At 39.9% G+C, this 19236-nt stretch overlaps 1 protein-coding gene across 21 annotated transcripts in view; it reads left to right on the top strand.

Moving 5' to 3' along the window:
- Nucleotides 1-17280, top strand: part of LOC148873263 (uncharacterized) — a 41966-nt gene extending 24686 nt beyond the window's left edge. For 8 of the 21 annotated variants that reach the window (XR_016105153.1, XR_016105151.1, XM_088965121.1 and 5 more), the window contains exon 8: nucleotides 16239-17280. Coding sequence is in view for 11 of the 21 variants with exons in the window: in XM_088965121.1 (XP_088821247.1) it covers nucleotides 16239-16241 (3 nt within the window). In the remaining 10 variants the exon portion in view is untranslated. The remainder of the gene's footprint in view (nucleotides 1-16238) is intronic. The other 13 variants (XR_016105158.1, XM_088965116.1, XM_088965120.1 and 10 more) reach the window with 5 other exon arrangements.
- Nucleotides 17281-19236: the final 1956 nt, after the last annotated feature.

Here is a 19236-nt window from a genome sequence, read left to right as displayed (position 1 = left end):
TTCAGGCATAGGAGGAGTGTTGAGAAACAAAGATAGTAACATTATATTTTTGTACTCAGGTCCTGCGGGTGTGGGAGACTCTTTAAGAGCCGAATTACTTGCTTCTGTACAAGGAATCTAGCTTGCAAATCAGCTAGGCATAGAGCATTTGATTATTGAAGGGGATTTTCAGGTGATAGTAGGTTGGCTGAAGAATCCGGACATGGTGATTTGGGGTTTTAGAGATCTTCTCAAAAAGGTTAAATGGTTAATAAGGAATATGACAATCAGAGTTCAGTGGGTAGGCAGATCAGCAAACTCAATGGCTGATTCACTTGCAAAACAAGGTGTTTTTCGGGATACTTTATTTTGGGCTTCTGTGTAATTTCTTTTGTACTTATAATTCTGTAACTAGTTTTAAAGGAAATGTCACATCTCGTGCCTTTCCATGGGTTGCATGAAACTCTTATTTGCTGGTTTAATAAAATCTTACTCATTTATAAAAAAAAGGGGGGCTGGGTTTCATGTTGGACAAACAAACCAATGCCTAATAAATTATTGAGCACAAAGCCAATGAAGTTAAGCCCATTTCAGCATGTCTAAATTTTATCTTTCTCAAGTTGGTCCAATGTGCTGACCAGAGATTAGTCCATCAAATAAATAAAAGTTTGATTGTATCTTTTAGATCTACTACATATTTGAGAATATCTTCAACATTCAGATAAAATTTTCAATGTTTTCCATCTTAGCAATTATTTTCATGTTTAGTTATATTCAATGTTGTTAGACTCTGATTGGATAGAGAACAATTTGAAAATGGTTTGAGGTTATCTTTTAAAGCTTGTTTACATTAAAGTAAACTTAAAGCAATAAATATTAGAGGCTATAATACATATTTTTTGTTTTGATCAGCACAAGAGTAATTTATTAATGCTTGAAAAGTTACAGATCCTTGCTACACAGTAGCCTAAATACATCGGAAACCAGAATGGCCACCCTGATTACCATGCTCCCCTTTTACTAATACAGATTACAACATTGCCCGAAATAGAGTGGATCTGTCCACTCCCTGTTTTGCGGTAACATCTGCCAGTCCATTTGCTGTTCTTTTACCCATCCAAAGCTAGTGTTGCAACCTTTTGCAAGGTGGTCAATTTCCCTAAATGCAAATTTATATTTCCAAGGGGCTGAACTAGTTTGTTTTACCCAAGAAATAACCAATAAGAATCTCCTTCCACTTCAAGCTCTCTAACACCCATATGTGTTGCCATTTTACTCCTTGTAAGAGAGCCATTGTCTCGGCCTTAACCGAGTCGCCAAATCCATTTGGCCCAGAGAATAAAGCCACAACTGCACCTAGATGGTCTTGGTTCCTAAAAACTCCCTCTATACCCGCCCTCCCCGGATTACCAAGGGAGCTCCCATCAAAATTTAATTTCAATTTGTTTGGCCTTGGATGTTTCTATTCCATTATCACTACTTCTTTGTGTGTATCTGTTTGTACCACTTCAGATCATTTCCATAATAAGTCATTTGTGGAAACATCTCTAAGCAGCTCCAAAGTTTTAGACCAATGTGCAGATCTGATCCTTATGGATTCAATCACTTCCTCCATTGATCTACTCTTTTCTTGGAGGTTATAATACATATTAACTGATATAAATGGGGTAAGTTTGACCAAGTCAGCATTTCAAATAACTGTCTTGTCTTTTGGTTCCTCCCCATTCCCGGTTCTAGTGGTTTGACCTTCCTGTCCAGTGCAAGTGGATAACAATGGTTCTACTTGATAGGAAAATAAATATCTTATAGATCTTAAAAGAGGTATATTGTTTCATCTTTGATGCCTAAGAAGGATGTAGCTTTTGACATTAAAGACTTCCGTCCAATAAGTCTGATCTGTAGTCCGTATAAACTAGTTGCAGAAGTTGTGTCAAGAAGGTTAATGGGAATGATTCATGAAGTAGTAGACGAAACTCAAATGGATTTTGTAGAAGGTAGACAAACTCTGGATGGTGTTCTTGTTGCTGGTGAGTGTATTGAATCAAGAATTAAGAGTGGGAGGCTGGGGCTGGTTTGTAAGATTGATATAGAGAAGGTCTATGACCATGTGGAATGGGTTTTTTTTGGAGGAGGTTCAGAGGCTGATGGTGTTTGGGGAGAAGTGGAGGAACTGGATTTATGCTTGTGTGACCTTGGGTTTTTTTCAAGCCTCTAGGGGATTAAGACAGAGAGATCCCTTCTCTCGCTGTTTGTTTTAGTTATGGAGATTCTTAATCTGTTACTCACTAAAAGGGTGCAGTTTGGTCTGATTGGAGGCTTTAAAGTGGGGGTAGGTGGTCCTTGCATCTCCCAACTTCAGTATGTGGATGACACATTGATTTTTTTTGATGCATCTGTGGATCAGGTACAGAATCTGAGGGCTATTTTGGCTAATTTTGAGTTGTTGACAGGCTTGAAGGTGAACCTAGCAAAGAGTACCATAATTGGGGTTGAGGGGATCAGGAGAGAAGTGTAGGAGGAATTTGCTGCAGCTTTTGAATGTCAAGTAGGTGAACTCCTCTTCTACTATTTGGGTATGCCGGTTGGGGCTAAGGTTACTGCTATAGCTATCTGGAGGCCAATAATTGAGAGAGTGGAGAAAAACTAGACAGGTGGAAGGCTAAATACTTGTCCTTAGGGGGAAGAATTACGTTGGTTAGAAGTGTCTTCTCAAGTCTACCGACCTATTACATCTCACTCCTAAAGATTCCAGCCGAAGTGCAAAGAAAATTGAAAAAAATTCAAAGAGGTTTTCTTTGGGAAGGTTTGGGGGCTCAAGGAAGTATCATCTAGTCAGCTGGGACAAAGTGTGTAGACCAAAAAAGAATGGGGGTTTGGGGATTAGCCTGCCGAGTGAGGATTTTCAACAAGGCATTGCTTGGTAAATGGCTTTGGAGATTTGGGTGGGAATTAGGGAGGTTTCTTCTTCTTTTGGGGTGAGTGTTTGGAAGGGAATCATGAAGTTCAACCAAGAATTTAAAAATCTTACTAGATTCTTGGTAGGGAATGGGGCTAGGATAAAATTTTGGGAAGATGATTGGAGTGGAGTTGGGAGATTATGTGGGTTGTGTCCGAGATTATTTTAGATTGGCCGACCACGACATCACTAACAACCAATGCTATGAGATGAGTGGGGATAAGTTGATTTTGATCCCCTAAATTCAAAGGTGTCAAGAGGGTGAGTTGTGGTGGAAGGAGTGCAACGATGGAGAGGTTTACCGTTGAAGTCATTCTATTCATCTTTACGTGTGAAGGTGTGTTGGGTAACCTAGTTCTTCCAACTCCAAGGCTAGCCTTTGCATGAAACATGATTGGTGGCTATGGATAGTGTCTTAACCATAAATCATCTTAAAATCAGAGGTTTCAGGTAGGCAAATATGTGCTTGATGTGCAAAGAGAACAAGGAAACAATTTTGCACTTCTTTTGTAGAATTGTTGACTTCTGCTGTAAGTTCTACTCAGCTCTGTTTGGATTGAAAGTGTTCCGGCCAAGGTCCTCATCTGAAATCTTTTCTAAATGGCCAGCTTTTAGGGGGAGCAAAAAGGCTAAGATGGTGTGGAGCTGTTTACCATACAATTTGCTGTATGTTGGACCATCTGGAAAGAAAGGAACATAAGAGTGAAGATAAACAGTGGAAGATTAAGAATATTGTGGCAACCATCAGAGGAACAGAACAGAGGAGAAGGAAGGGGCTGACCAAGGATGGATTAGTTGTGGTTCAGCTTCTGACAGTGATGGAAGCTTGGAAGATTGTGAGAGCTGATGCAGTGCGGAAGACGAAGATCCTTCAGAGGAACAGAACAGGGATCCCTTCAGCTTGGATCTTTTGTTCTTTGGGGATTCAGTGGGGGAGGAAAAGGAGGAGGGGGGAGGTGTGGGTGAATGCTATTCCTTCTTGTAACAGAGAAGATCTTAACCTGAAGTCGGCTGAGCCCCTCCCAAGTTTTAGTGCTTCGCAAGAGGCCGAAATGGTGGTTGTTCGGGCTTTCTCAGAGCTGAAAAAGAGTACTGAACAGAGAGGTACATACTTGGGTACAGAGAGAGGTCTTTGTGTTGATTTAGTGAATGGGATTACTTTCCCCCAATCTGGGGAGTCAGTGTGCTCCAAGGTTTCAAAAAAGGAAGTGACAACCATTTATTCTCCTTTGCTTTCTCCTCATATCCCTCAGTTGGCCTTGGGTAATTCCTTAAAACTCTGTCAATTCAGTTTCTGCTACTGATGAGTGCTCTGTGTCCCTTGTTCCAGATTCTGCTCTCAACCCAAAGTCAGAGGTCCATGATCAGAAAGCCACAATGAGTCTACAAGGGGAGGAAGCGGGTGAGAGAACATGGAGAGAGACAAAAATTTGGGAAATCATTGAGAGTTTATTGGGTGAAGTGGAGAGGAAGGAATTGCAGAGAGGGAGTGTAAGGGGACAGAAAGGGCTGTTGGTGGAAGTAATGAGAGAAGGAATGAGAAGACTCCTAGGAGTGAGGAGAGTGCAACAATAGAAAAAGAGGTAACCAGCGGGGAAGAGTCATTCGCAGAGTTTGTGAAAAAGCTGGGGTGTAAGCTGAAAAATCCGAATGACCTAAAAGCCTATTTGCAAAAAAGAGGACAGAAAGAAGAAGAGAAAGTGAAGAGATTGAGAAGAGATGTTGAGGGGGATAAGAAGTTTGAGGTGAAAGGGGATAGAAGAAAAGGGCATAAATAGATTTTGGAGGAGTTAGGGTTGAGATTAATAGGTTAAAATGAGAATCCTAAGTTGGAATGCGAGGGGATTGGGCAACTTCAGGAAGCGAGCAACAATTAAAGAGGTGATTAAGAAGTTTAACCCGGATGTGGTAATGCTTCAAGAGTCCAAAAGAATGGATTTTGATGGTAGATGGGCAAGGAGTGTGTGGAGATCTAGGGGGATAAAGTGGGTGGCTGCTCCTTCGTGGGGTTCTTCAGGTGGGATTGTGACCTTGTGGAAAGAAGATTCCCTAATAGGTGTGGAGGAGCTAATAGGAGATCATTCTGTCTTCCTAAAGTTTAGACAGGTGGATGATGGGTATGAATGGGTTCTAACAAATCTGTATGGCCCCAATGACTACAAGCAGTGGGAGAATTTATGGGAAATTGAGTGACATTAGAGGCCTCTGGGAAGGACTTTGGGTTGTGGGATGGGACTTTAATGTAATGAGATTTATAGAGGAAACTAACAACCCCAGGCAGAGAGTGACAACAAGTATGAGGATGTTCAACCTTTTTGTGGACTCTTTTGAACTTAAAGAACTTCCACTCCTAAGTAATAATTCCACTTGGTCCAACCTTCAATCCAGGCCAATTTGCTCTAAGCTAGACAGATTTTTGTTCTCAACAGATTGGGAGGAACATTGGGGTAATCTAACTTCTAGAGCTCTTCTAGGACTTACATCAAACCATTGGCCTATAGTGTTGGATAAGGAGGATTTGAGAAGTGATGGTCCTTCCCCATTCAGGTTTGAAAACATGTGGTTGACTCATCCGGGATTCATTGAGAAGATTAGAGAATGGTGGGAGCAATCCAATCCAGTGGTAGATTGGGAAGGAATGAGGTTCCACAAGAAACTCCAATCCCTAAAATCACATTTAAAGGAGTGGAATAGGCTGGAGTTTGGGAGACTAGAAGAGAGAAAACAAGTTTTGATGGAGCGGATTGAAGATTTGGACCTGAAGGAAGAGAGAGGTGTCTTTGGAGAGGAAGAAAGGAAGCTGAGATGGGTTTTGAGGAGGCAGTTGGAGGACATCCTAGTTAAGGAGGAAATTAGTTGGAGGCAAAAATCCAGGTGTAAGTGGCTAAAGGAGGGAGGTAGAAACACTAGGTTTTTCCATTCAGTGGCAAATGAGAGGAGAAAATAGAATTTCATCTCTAAATTGGAAGTTGATGGAGCAGTTTTGTCCCACCTGGTAGAAATTGCAGAGGCCTTAGTAAACCATTTTAAATCTATCTTTAGAAGGCCTCTGAATGGGAGAGTGTGGCTGGAGGGTTTGGATTGGCCGACTTTAAGTGCAGAGAAGAGAGATTGGTTAGAAAAGAGTTTTGAATTAGAGGAGATAAAGGAAACAATTTTCTCAATGGATAGGACAAAAGCTCTGAGCCTAGATGGCTTCACAATGGCCTTTTATCAAGATTGTTGGGGTATTTTGGAGAACGATCTTATATCAGTTTTTGAGGAGTTCCACAGGAGGGGGATAATAAATCCGGGCCTGGATTCGACTTTCATTGATTTGGTCCCAAAGAAGAAAGAGGTATCACAACCAAAGGATTTTAGACCTCTCAGTCTGGTGACTAGCTTCTACAAAATTATTGCAAAAGTGTTGTTTCTTAGGATAAAGAAGGTGCTTCCCTCTATTATTGCCCCCAACCAAGGTGCTTTTGTGGAGGGAAGACAGATCATTGATCAGATCCTCATTGCAAATGAGAGATTGGATAGCTTTAGGAAGTCGAAGAAGGGAGTGGTGTGCAAATTGGATTTGGAGAAGGCTTATGACCTTGTTGATTGGTCTTTCTTGTTGGAGGTTTCGAGGAGTTTTGGTTTTGGAGACAGGTGGTGTAATTGGATATGGGGTTGTGTCAGGACTTGTCATTATTCTATCTTGGTGAACGGAACTGTGGTTGACTTTCTTTCCTACTTTGAGAGGTCTAAGACAAGGAGATCCTCTCTTTCCTTTCCTTTTCACCTTGATTGCTGATGTACTTGGGAGATTGATCCATACAGCAGATTCGAGGAATTTGATAAGCGGGTGGAGAGTAGGAAGGGAGGAGGTTCCTCTAACACACTTACAGTTTGCAGATGATACAATCTTGTTCTGTGAAGCGGGGGACATTAATTGGATCCAGAATCCAAAGATGGCAATACAACTCTTTGAGCAGATTTCTAACCTCAAGGTGAACTTTGATAAGAGTTGTGTGGTGGGAGTGAATGTGGTTAAGAGGGACCTAAGGGAATTTGCAGGTGAGTTAGGGTGAGCAATCTCAGACTGGCCCTTGACATACTTGGGCCTCCCTTTAGGAGACAACCCTAAGAATGTAAGTTTCTGGAATCCGATGGTGGAGAGGTTTGAGAAGAGATTGGCGGCTTGGAAGAGAAATTATCTTTCTTTAGGAGGGAGAGTCACTCTCATTAGGTCTACCCTAGCTAACCTACCTGTCTACAATTTCTCAGTGTTTAAGATCCCTTCTAAGGTCTCCAATCTCTTGGAAAAATTAATTAGGAATTTTCTGTGGGAGCCTGGAGAGGAGAAGAGAGATCATAGGGTGAGTTGGGAGGTGGTAACTAGGTGCAAAAAACTAGGAGGTCTTGGGACTGGTAAAATCAAGAAAAGGAATTTGGCTTTGCTAGGGAAATGGTTGTGGAGATTTACATTGGAAATGGATAAATTGTGGACTGAGATTGTGGCAAGCATATATGGGCTGGAAGACAATGGTTGGGATCCTGGAATCTTGGCAAGGGCTACGACTGCTTCTCCTTGGAAATCCATTCACAATCTGCTTCCAGTCTTTTCCCCTTGGATCAGGTATGGTCTAAACTTTGGTAACAAAATAAAATTCTGGGAACAACCTTGGGTTGGGGTCTGACCTCTGAAGGACTAGTTTCCATCCTTGTATGCTCTGTCAGACTTGAAAAATGAACCAATCTCTTCTTTCTTAGTTCCTTCAGACTCCACTTTTGGTTTTGGGTGAAATCTTGGCCTCCGGAGGGCAATTAGGGATACAGACTTGGAAAGCTTGTTACCTTTGTTAGCCACCCTTGAGAATGTCTTCCTAAATCCTGAGAAGGAAGACATCAGATTCTGGACCCCTTTTACCTCTGGTACTTTCTCTTGTGCTTCATTCTTTGAAACCTTAACTCAGCCTTCTGTCCCTTCTGGGTTGTCATTTCCGGCTAAGGAAATATGGAGCAAGCCTATTCCTCCTCGGGTTGTTTTTTTGTTGGGAAATGTTTCTGGAAAGAATAAACACATTTGACCTACTCTAGAGAAAGATACTCAATTATTGTCTACTTCCTAATAGATGTGCTCTTTGTAAAGCTACTCTAGAGAAAGAGACTCAATTATTGTCTACTTCCTAATAGATGTCCTCTTTGTAAAGCCGATGGGGAATCCGGCTACCACCTAATGGTCTCTTGTAAGGTTGCTAAAACTGTGTGGGAGTGGGTTATCTCCATGGTTTAAAATGTCCCTAATTTCCCTAACATTTCCACAACATATTTCCATTTCCATGGGTAGCAACACGAAATTTTACCGGAATCGACATTTCCTCAATGAACACTACCAGCACTATGTGGAGTACAACAAATAGTTTCCACAACATATTTCCATTTCCACTTCCATGGGTAGTGACATGAAATTTTACTGGAATCAATATATTTCCCAATGAACACTGCCAATACTATGTGGAGTCCAAGAGATAGTATTATAACATAAGTTGGTATAATATTGTAAATATGTTAAGTAACAATTTTATTGTCCTTCTAACTTATATGATTACCACTTTGAACTAGCTCAATATTCATTTCAAACATGAAGTTAAATATTAGTTTTTTGTTCGTGTAATAGATTCTTTGGTTGATCTATTACAATCATTTACACTTTCTCTGAGTTAAAATTTTGCTTTAACATTTTATCATGAAGTTCTGAATCTTAAAGTTTACAGGGCGACTTCAGAATGTATTCTTTTGTCTATAACCTTAGTTTTTCTTAGCTTTGTTTAATGATTTGCAACAAGATAATAATTTAAAAAGGTGTGCCTATACTTCTTTTATCATTTCATAAAATATCTTTCTATATTTTGCATATTTTAAAATGTTTCCACCATTTCTATAGTTTTTACAATATTTCTATACGATATTTCTGACATTTCCGGCATGTTTCTTATATTTGGATGACCGGCATTTCCACTGACGTCGACATTTTAAACCTTGGTTATCTCCCGCTTTGGGTGTTCTTGGAATCTACCTGTGTGTCCTAAGTTTGTTCTCTCCCTCTTTTTTCCGATGGCCTAAGAAGCGAGGGAAGACTATGTGGAGGAGTATTAGGGCAACTGTGTGCTGGTCATTGTGGGAAGAAAGAAAGTAACGCATTTTTTTTAGACAAGGCAAGAACCCTGGAAGAACTATTAGACCTAATCCTTCTAAGGGCTGTCCACTGACTAAAATCTTTAGAGTTGTTTTCAGACTTTCCTATGGATGACTTACATAGAAATTGGAAAGAGATTGCTTCCACTGGTAGGTGGACTCTTTGTCCCTCTTGGTCCGCGCTCTCTCCCCCTCATTGGGTGTTATAAAGTTGAATTTTGATGGCAGTAGGGTAAGGAATCTAGAGGAGTCTTCAGGAATGAGGAAGGGATTGTTATTGCTTTGTTCTTTGGCCCTATTGGAGAAGGCGACTCTCTTAGGGCTGAGATCCTTGCTGCGCTTGAAGGAATTTGTAGAGCAAAGGAATTAAATATCAGCCGTTTGATCTTGGAAAGTGATTCGAAGGTGGTGGTTAGCTGGCTGAGGAAAGAGGATAGCGGATTGTGGAACTGTTATGGGCCCGGGAATAGGATCTCGTCATGGGTCGGTCCACGGGGAAAAGCTCCTGTTTTCCCTTGTTCCTCCCCTTCCTAGCTGAACCTATCTTGGCATACTAGAGGGTGATTTGTCCAAGAGATCACCGAACTCTCCTTTTACTTCTTTCTTGACTGGAAATTTGATATCTTTATTCAATAATTTCAGCTCCTTAAATAGGAGATTACAAGAGGTAAGAGTCCTCCTTGTAGGAAGACTCCTTGATAACTAAACTGCTTACAGATAAGATAGATAAGACTCCTAGATAAGACTAACTAAACTGCTTACAGATAAGATAAGAGTAAGAAAGCAGATAAGATAAGGATAAGGTAAGATGAACTGTGGCTAGCTAGATAATCTGATGAGGGTCCCACGTTACTGCTGCTGCCGGCGGCGGTACTTTCCCACGAATGCGTCCATAACAGGAACTATAACAATGAAAAGAAGCAGTTCTTATGGTTATGTAGGGACATTGAGATACAATACAGTTGGGTGAAGAGGAGTGCCAACTCATTTGCGGATGGGCTGGCCAAGCAAGGGGTGAATAGGGAGTCTGTTTTTTGGGCTAGTCTTTAATTTTTTCTCTTTATATTCCCATTGTATTCAGTATTTTGGGAGCTAAGATATTTTATCTCCCCTCTTGTATCCATAATCCTTCTTTTCTTTTAAATTAATGAAGCTGTTGTTATTGATAAGAAAAAAAAATTGTGGCAACCGTCAGAGTTGCAGATTGGGTGTTCATCTTATTTGAATTTGATCATGTTTGTGAATTAGATCTGGGGGCTAACTTTTGGATTGTTCTTGAATTAGAAAATTATTATTCTGAAAGTTTTTTTTGTAGTTTTCTGCCTCAGTGTTTCCTCAACACTTGAGTGATTGTAATCATCTTTTTATTTTCAATGAATCTTTTCTTTTACTATCACAAAAAAAAAAAAAAAGAAATTAAGAGATTAAAAGTTTCACATGCTTGAATTGTTTTTTTAATCCCCAAACTTTACTCCCGGTGGAGGGGGGCACCATTTTATTTTATTAATCAAAATAAAATAAGGCCTGTGGGGACATAAAACCTTTCCCCTCTGAAAAATCTATACAAATTAGTTTTAGCTCATAAAATGTATAATTGGTTGTCTTATGACTACTAAAAATCATTTGAGACAGTACAAGTAATTGGGCTTTCAGTGGACCGATTGGGATAGCCTCTTGAACAAAGGCTGAAGTCATGGCAGCACTAACTGGAATCAGGATTGAAAGAGATCTGGGCTATCAGAACATTCTCATAAAAGGAGATTCGGGAAATACCATCAAGTGGCTAGCTGACTCTGGCAGTGGCCCAGGCTTTAGATTATTTTTTGGATGAAGCTAGAGATATCCTCTCTATCTTAAATGCACAGTTGGGCTGGATCCCCAAGGGAGCTAAACTCTATTGTGGATGGCCTAGCAAAAGCTGGTGCTCACAAGGATTTCTTGTTTAGTGATAGCTTTCTTCATACTTAACCTTTCAGTTGTAATTTCTGTGTACATCTTCTCATGTATTTCCTGTTTCATTAATAAAGTTACCCTCTTTTTCAGAAAAGGAAAAATCATTTGAGAAGAAGAAAAGGAATACCCATGTGGTCATCATGAATAAGAGCTTGAATGGTATGTAGAGCATCGTTGAAGCCATAAAAATTTGACTTAGCTTTTTGATCAGAACCCATGTTGTCCAGGGCATCTTCCACTCTATTCCCCTCTCGATAGATGTGATGAGCTGAGAAAAAAACAAAGGGGAGTAATTGGTGGATGACCCTCAACCAACAACAAAGAGGCCATGGTTCATTAGTAATCTTGTTCAACACATCAACTAATATCTTCAAGTCATTAGTCTTGAGAAGGCTATAGAGGAGGGATCTAAACCTTTGATGGAAATGCAGGACGTCCGTCCAGACGGCAATGCTGAGAGGTTAGGAGGTGTGCCTGTTGAGGAAATCGTTAATAGAGATATCCAGGTCAGAAAAGGGCTTGGGCTGTTATTTTGGGGCAGGGAGACATTTGCTAGGAGAGCTTTCAAGGAGTTTGAAAAGAGGAGGGAGGAGAGGATGGAGAAAGTCAAAGTAGGGGAAGGTGGAGAGAGCTGGAATGTAGACGATGATAAGCAGGAGGAAGTGTTTGAAGGGGATGAGTAATTAGGTTTTTTGGTCGGGGCTATCTCGATGTTTGAGTTTGTTGTAGGCTTTGTGGATGTCTGTGGCTTGTCGTCTTGAGTTGGTTTCCCAATCTTGTGTAGGTTTTGTATGGTCTGAGTGTGAATGGTTTCTTTTTGTGGTTTTGTTGATGTTGGTTCCAGGTGATGCTAGTTGTATTTTAGGGGTTTATCTTCTTCTCTTTGGTATTATATATCACCCACCTGCAATTTTTATTTTTTTATTTTTTTTATTTGATGAAATCTTTTAACTTTATCTTTCAAAAAAAGTTTTCTGTCCAAGACAATAAGCAGTGAAGAGCAGTTAAGTCTACATGTGAAGGTGACACCATCCATGAGAGCTCTACATTCAGCCACCATGTTTGTTGAGGTCCCAAACAAATGGGCAAAATAAAGCTTTACCTGGTTGGAAGGATCAGAAATGAAACCACCACCACCAGCCTCACTCGGATTGCCCCTACAAGCTTCATCCACGTTCAAGATCCATTCACCCCTAGAAGGGTTAATTAGGTAGACAAGAAGCACTCTCCTAGGTTTAATTTGTTGAATGGGAATATCACGAAGATGGCTGAGATCTCTATAGGGCCGCACATTCCATCCTACTCCTTGGCACACCCAATTTCCCAAATCCAACTAATAATCCTTGCAGGAATTCTAGCTGAACTTGTATAGGTTCCTTCCATAATTCTACAATGCTCCTTCCATAATTCCCATATAATAAAACATGGTAGCATTCCAACAACCCATGTCCATTGCCTTCTAGCATTTTGGCTATGGCCTGCCACTGACTGATGCATTGGTAGATATTCTCATTTGAGAAAAAAAGGGAAATATTTGGGCATTGGCTATCAGCCTAAACCTTTCTTGCCAAAACACCACCAGTAAATAAATGATTCACCAATTCAATAGCAGGAGATTTACAACAAACACATTTCCATGCAAACTAAATTCTAATATTTGGGATATTCTATTGCACTGGTATCCCATTCCAGAGAACTCACCAAACACTAAAACTAACCTTTGGCAGAATTGAGGAATCCCATATCTCCTTCCAAGTTCCAACCTTCCATCTCAGGGCCACGAGTTCTAATTGTATTCCACACCACACCCCTTTGACAGTAGAGCATCCACTAGAGGAGCTCTTCCAGATCACCTTATCCTACTCACCTGAGAGGAAAAACATTAGATGCTAAAGTATCATTAATTTTCTCTTCGACAAGCTGCTCCCTTAGGAAGGCCAAATTCGAACTACCTGGCTTTGTAGAACCTCCTTTAATCTGAATATAAATCCATTCCAATTCCTAGTTGAATGGCATTCTGTTAGGACCCAGCCCAGCATGGGCTCTAAAGGAACAGTCGCAGGAGGCCAGTCCAACCCACCACCCCAAGTAGTGGATCGGCCCATCATAGCTTGAGTTTATGCCAAAAGGCCATGTCAGCAAACTAACCTGTTAGATACCATTAGGAAAGGGAATATTCATTCGAGCACCTAGTGATTATTCTACCAAAATAATATCCATGAATAACCAAATGGTCAGAGTCTGTTGAGAGTCTCAGGCCTCCTTTATATAAAGGTCCTAGTCTTAAAGAATTAACTGTTGTGTCACCCATGAAGGGGCACCTGTGGTAGGCAGTTCCTACCATTTGGTATCAGAGCCAGCACTAGTCTCAACAATGCGAAGCACCCGATCATTGGCCATGGAAGAGTGAGTCAAGAAGATGGATTCAGACTTGTAGCGGCTCGCGGGAGAGATGAGGGAAACGTTAGCGGTGGTGGTCATTGTGAAAAGTTTACGCCGTCCTATTACAGGGAACCGGTGCAGGAAGGTTCCAGCCACAAAGGGGATCGTCGGATGGAGCTCTCAACTGGAAGGATCGCTAAGCTGAACTTCTTAACGTTCGTAGGTGATGAACCGATACCTTGAATATATAAGGCTGAGTGCTATTTTGACTACTATGGAATCCACGGTGACCAAAGGATTGCAATAGCCTCCATCCACCTGGAGGGAGAGGTTTTGATATGGTTCCAATAGTTTCACTTATCATACCTCCAAGCGACTTGGAGAGAGTTCATAGATGCCATGTGCGTCCGATTTGGATCAACTGGGTTTGAGGATCACAATGAGACCCGAGATAAGCTTCGACAGACAGGCACGGTCAGGCAAGGTCCAACCTAAGGGGGGCGGAGCTGTTTGGACCCAACCCACCATGGACTCCAAAGGAACAGTCATAGGAGGTCAGTCCAATCCACCACCCCAGGTAGTGGATTGACTCATCATAGCTCGAGTTTATGCCAAAAGGCCACGTTGGCAAACCAACCTATCAGATGCCGTTAGGAATGGGAATATTCACTCGAGCAATCAGTGATTATTCTACCAGAATAATATCCAAGAATATCCGAAAGCTCAGAGTCTATTGAGAGTCTCAGGTCTCTATATAAAGGACCTGGTCTATGGATTTCGATATGAAAGAATTAACTATCCTTTTCTTCTTCTTCTTCACTTGGGAGGTTGTGTCACCCTCGAAGGGGCACCTGTGGTGGGCAGTTCCTACCACATTGCCCCATTTGAGGGAATGGCCATTCCCTCCCCCTCCCTTGGGAATGAAAATCCATTCCAGCCAATTCTGATTCCTGTCTGAACCAAAAAGGTGTGAGGAATAGACTATTCTGATTCTGATTCCAACTGCGAACCAAATGGACCCTTAGTTTCAATAGTGGCTCCAGACTTTGCATAGTTAACCAAAGGTTCCTAACCCAGCCACATATCAAGCCAAAAGAAGACATCACCCTGACCAACTAACCAGAAAGAATTCTTCAAAATAAAGTCAGAAAAAACTCAAAATTGTCTTACAGGTTTTAGAGATAAAATTGCTTGCCTCAGTCACTTCCATATGTCCATTTTCAAGCATTTTGATCTGAACAAGCGGGCCCAAAGAGAATGACTGAGAAAGCATTCCAAAGAGCTTTAGTATGCAACACATTATCCATGCCCTGGATGCTTCTTATATTCAATACTCCTTCACCAAAGGGCATACATGTTTTTCTCCAAGACACCCAGTGAAACTTATTCTGACTGTCTATACAAGACCATAGGAAATTACTAGATAAGATTTCTATCAGTTTAAAAACTTTCTTTGGAGTAGAAACAGCTGAAAGGAGGTGTATGGGAATGCTTGCCAACACATTTCTAATCATGGTAAGCTTTCACACTAAAAGAAAGAAATTTTCTCCTCCAACCAGCAATACGAGTGGATATCCTTGACATGAGGTCATAAACAGCATCACTTAGCGATTCTTACAAATCGGGACCCACAAATATACAAAAGGAAAGTGCTTTTTAGTAAAACCCATGCACCTCTTGCTGATTTGAATTCTTGTGGGACTAAGCTGTTTTGACACAGAAACCTCTTATGTTTCTATTAACTAAATGACGTGAAGCTGCCTCATATTTCTTGATGAAATCCATGACTCTAGAGAGTGTTCTCTTCTCATCCCTTGTAAATATAATTGTGTCAACAGCATATAAGGAGTGGGAAATGTTGCAGCAGCCCCTTGGTATTTGATAACATTTCACCTGGTTATTGATCATCAAAGACTAAGGGCCTCTGCTCAAAACCTCTTCTGCAATGATAAATAGGTATGGGGATAAAGGGTCCCCTAGCCACAATCGCCAAGTTCAGCAATTGTGGATGAACCTCAACAATATGAAATTTAGTGGAAGGTTCAGCTACGTGTTAACCTTATCCTCTTGGGAAATTATCTACAGTATTATGGGTGAATCCTTGATATTTAACATTCTTTAAGAAGGCCATGACCCATGTTCTTCTCAGCTATCTCTAGGGTCTTGGGATGGGTGGACAGGATAGAGACCTTACGTTTGTCACTTTTTGTGTAAAGTGGCTGCTCTCAGACAAAAATTTCATGCTTGTTGGGCTGAGATTTTGCGATCACACCAAGCAATGGCCCCTATATTTGATGCTCTTTTATTATCTATAAAATCCCATCTCCAATCTATCAAAAATTTCATGGTTTCATGGATATTTTGAGATCATGCCAACAAATGCTGCTATTTCAACAATAATTGGACATTATCCAACATGTGTACGCTTCGAGAACGTTTAATGTCCAAAGCTGAGATTGAATTGCCCTGATAGGTTGAGTCAATTTGAGTTGACCTCATGAGTTGATCTACTCATGTCACCCAGTCACATATTTAAACTTTTTCTGACTTAATATAAATATTGCAAATTTTCTAACTTTGGGATCCCTATGCTTACAAACATGGATACTCAGAGAATTGAGATTTTCTTCTATAAGCTGTTTATGTATATTTAGCATTTTATTTCTTGTTGTGAGACATATGTTTCCTCCTCTTAATTAAACACTGTGCATCCTCTGCTTCATGGATCATGCATTTAAAATTACAAATATCATTATCTCGATTTTATCATCCTTCCTGAGTATGATTCTATCATCTGTTCCAGTAAATTCAGATGCGTGTGGGTAAAAGTGAAACTCAAAGGTGGATCTAGATCATATTTTCTCTTCTTACAACTTCCAGCTGCAAGAGCTTGCCTAACAGTCATATGGGAATTGTGGTAATGCGTGAAATTCAGACTGATCATTTCACAATCATTTATTTTGATGTGTTTTAACACGTTTTTTTTTTCAATCCCAGTTTTCCATGTCAACAGCATAGGTTCTAAAAGTTAGGGTGATCCACCTGGTACTCATTACCACTAAACTTTTGAATTAAAGTTGATTGAGATCATTATAATGATGATGTTTGCGGCTGCTACATTCTTTAATGTAGATCATTGACCAATGAAATAATCAGTTCCTTCACATATTAAGCCCCTAGGGAGCCATATAAATTCTTTCAATCCCATTGTCCTTCTTGAAGTCCATTGAACCATCTTTATGGTGGATGCTGTATTAAATTGTACATGGATGACATCATTTTTCTGTGTTGATTTGCAATTCACCTTGCTTCATCATGAACTTAATCGTACATTCATACTGAGGAAACTCAAAGTTCTCAGATTTACTTCATTCTTTTCATGTAGCCTGGATCATTTTTCAGATTGAATGTACCAAGCTAGGATATGCTTATTTTCTTTCCTTCACATATTAAGCCCCTAGGGAGCCATATAAATTCTTTCAATCCCATTGTCCTTCTTGAAGTCCATTGAACCATCTTTATGGTGGATGCTGTATTAAATTGTACATGGATGACATCATTTTTCTGTGTTGATTTGCAATTCACTTTGCTTCATCATGAATTTAATCGTACATTCATACTGAGGAAACTCAAAGTTCTCAGATTTACTTCATTCTTTTCATGTAGCCTGGATCATTTTTAAGATTGAATGTACCAAGCTAGGATATGCTTATTTTCTTTCCTCTGTAATTCGTAATCTACAATTTTGGATGACAGTACTCGATTCATAAGTTATGTAATGGCTTGATCAGAAGCTTCTCATACATTTCTTAGCCAAACATTATATTTTATCTACTTTTGGTTAAGATGTTTTATAGTTTAAAGATTTTTCACGTGTTCAATATTTCAATTTACATTACGGGTCCAAAACTCTGCTGATTGAACAAGTCTGCAAGGCCATATTTTGGCCAATTTTCCTTTTGGCTAGATTACCAACGAACGTGTTATGAAAAATTTATTGACGGGTCTCTCTCAACTGATACAATGTCGAGTATTCCTCCACTCAGAAATCTCTCTCCTGTAGTCTTATCTTTTATTAGTCAATCAACATTTGATGCTTTGAAAATTGCTGGGTTGAATGCTAACATTAACAGTCTTTGCAGAGTTTGCCGTCAGAGAACTGAATCACTGACCTAGTCTGATATTATTTTGAGGTGTCACAGGATCACAACTAGTATTCTGCATGCAAAAATGTACCATTTGCTTTAAAACCAACGTCATTTTCTATAGAATTGTAGTGGGCATGTGCAAGTTTATCATATTGTATGAAAAACCAGTATGAAAAAAAATATATATACAAAACCAAAATTAGTCAAGGGCAAAAAGTCTAAATTCAGCATTTTCAGCGCATTTGAATTCAAAGTTTTTAAAATTTAAGTTATACTGATCCATTTATTAGGAGCTTTGACAGTTGCTCTCAGAATAGAGTAATTGGAAGTCAGAATACATTGTTCATTAACTTAATCATCTCTATATCTCATCTACGTTGCTAGCATATAGATTCCCTTTTCAATCTGTCTTAAGCATTTGACATCTATTTCACATCATCCGACCCATTCTTTCTTTTTGCTTTAACATTTAAAGGCTTACTGATTTGGGTCATCTTAGTTTATCAAGTTCATTCTTTATATTCTTTTCTTATTTTTTAACCCCAAAATTTAATCTCCATAGAGGGGTGTTGGTATTTTTTTTTAAATAGTTTATGAAAGTTAAGTGGAAGTATGGGTTAAGCTGATCTCGAGATTTTTACCAAATAAAAAAGTTGATCTTGAGCTAGGCTAGGCCATTATTGATCATCCCCCTTATGACGATTCCAATTGATCCATTATTATTTTTATATGGAATGAGAACAGTTTATTTTTGTTATTTTTATGGTTTTATGATAGTTAACCAATTAAATAGAATTGGAATGAGAGTAAAATTCTCTCTCTCCCAATACAATAGGCTAATAATGGAGGGAGCCTGTGGAAGGGGTGGGACCCAAGTCTAGGAATGGCAATAGGGTGGGCTAGGGCCGGTTTGTGTATATCCCGTCCTTGGAAGTTGGAACTTACGTACCCCACCCTAGCCTTGCCCTATGCATTGACATGGCTAGAAATCCCAACCCCATCCCTATCATTGCAGGGAATGGGGATCCTCGAATTTGCCCCACCTACCTGCCTCGCTGTTTAATGTAAACTAGCCTTGCCTTCGCCCTTCTAGCTTCTATTCAAATTTCTCTTAATATATTATATATTATAAATTTTATTATGCTATATTTTTTATAAATTTTGTAAGTCTTTATATCTTTATTTCTTAATGGGTTTATGATGAATTGTTTTATATATGTATATATAATATTTTTAATTGGGTTAGGTTCGAGGCTAAGGCTATGGTGGGGTGGATAAATACCACCCGCCCCCGTTCGGCCGTCCCTGGTCACCAAAACTTTGGGTTTCCGTGAACCCACTCAACAGTAAAAAAACCTACCCTGACCAGGGGCATGGTGGATCAGAACCCCAATAAGGGCAAGTTTGTCTCTCCAACAAGGCATTTTTATGCTTTGACTATCATGCCTCCTCTGTCACAATTAGTTGATTATGCATTTTTGGGTAGTTAACTATATTACAGAGTCTGGGCAATGTTGCCTATCAAACAACCCAATACTTGGAGACTTTGGAAATTTCATTAAAAGGTTTGTGATGTATTCTAGGAAAGTCTAGGAACTAAACCTATTCTGGCCATCTGGTCTCTAAAGTTACCATCTTGAGTTTAATCTTGTT

Source organism: Nelumbo lutea, chromosome 1 (assembly GCF_056320005.1).
Source record: "Nelumbo lutea isolate HS-2025 chromosome 1, American lotus-T2T, whole genome shotgun sequence".
NCBI classification, from domain to species: domain Eukaryota; kingdom Viridiplantae; phylum Streptophyta; class Magnoliopsida; order Proteales; family Nelumbonaceae; genus Nelumbo; species Nelumbo lutea.
The sequence above is the reverse complement of the archived record's forward strand: the minus strand, read 5'-3'. Positions and strand labels throughout refer to the sequence as shown.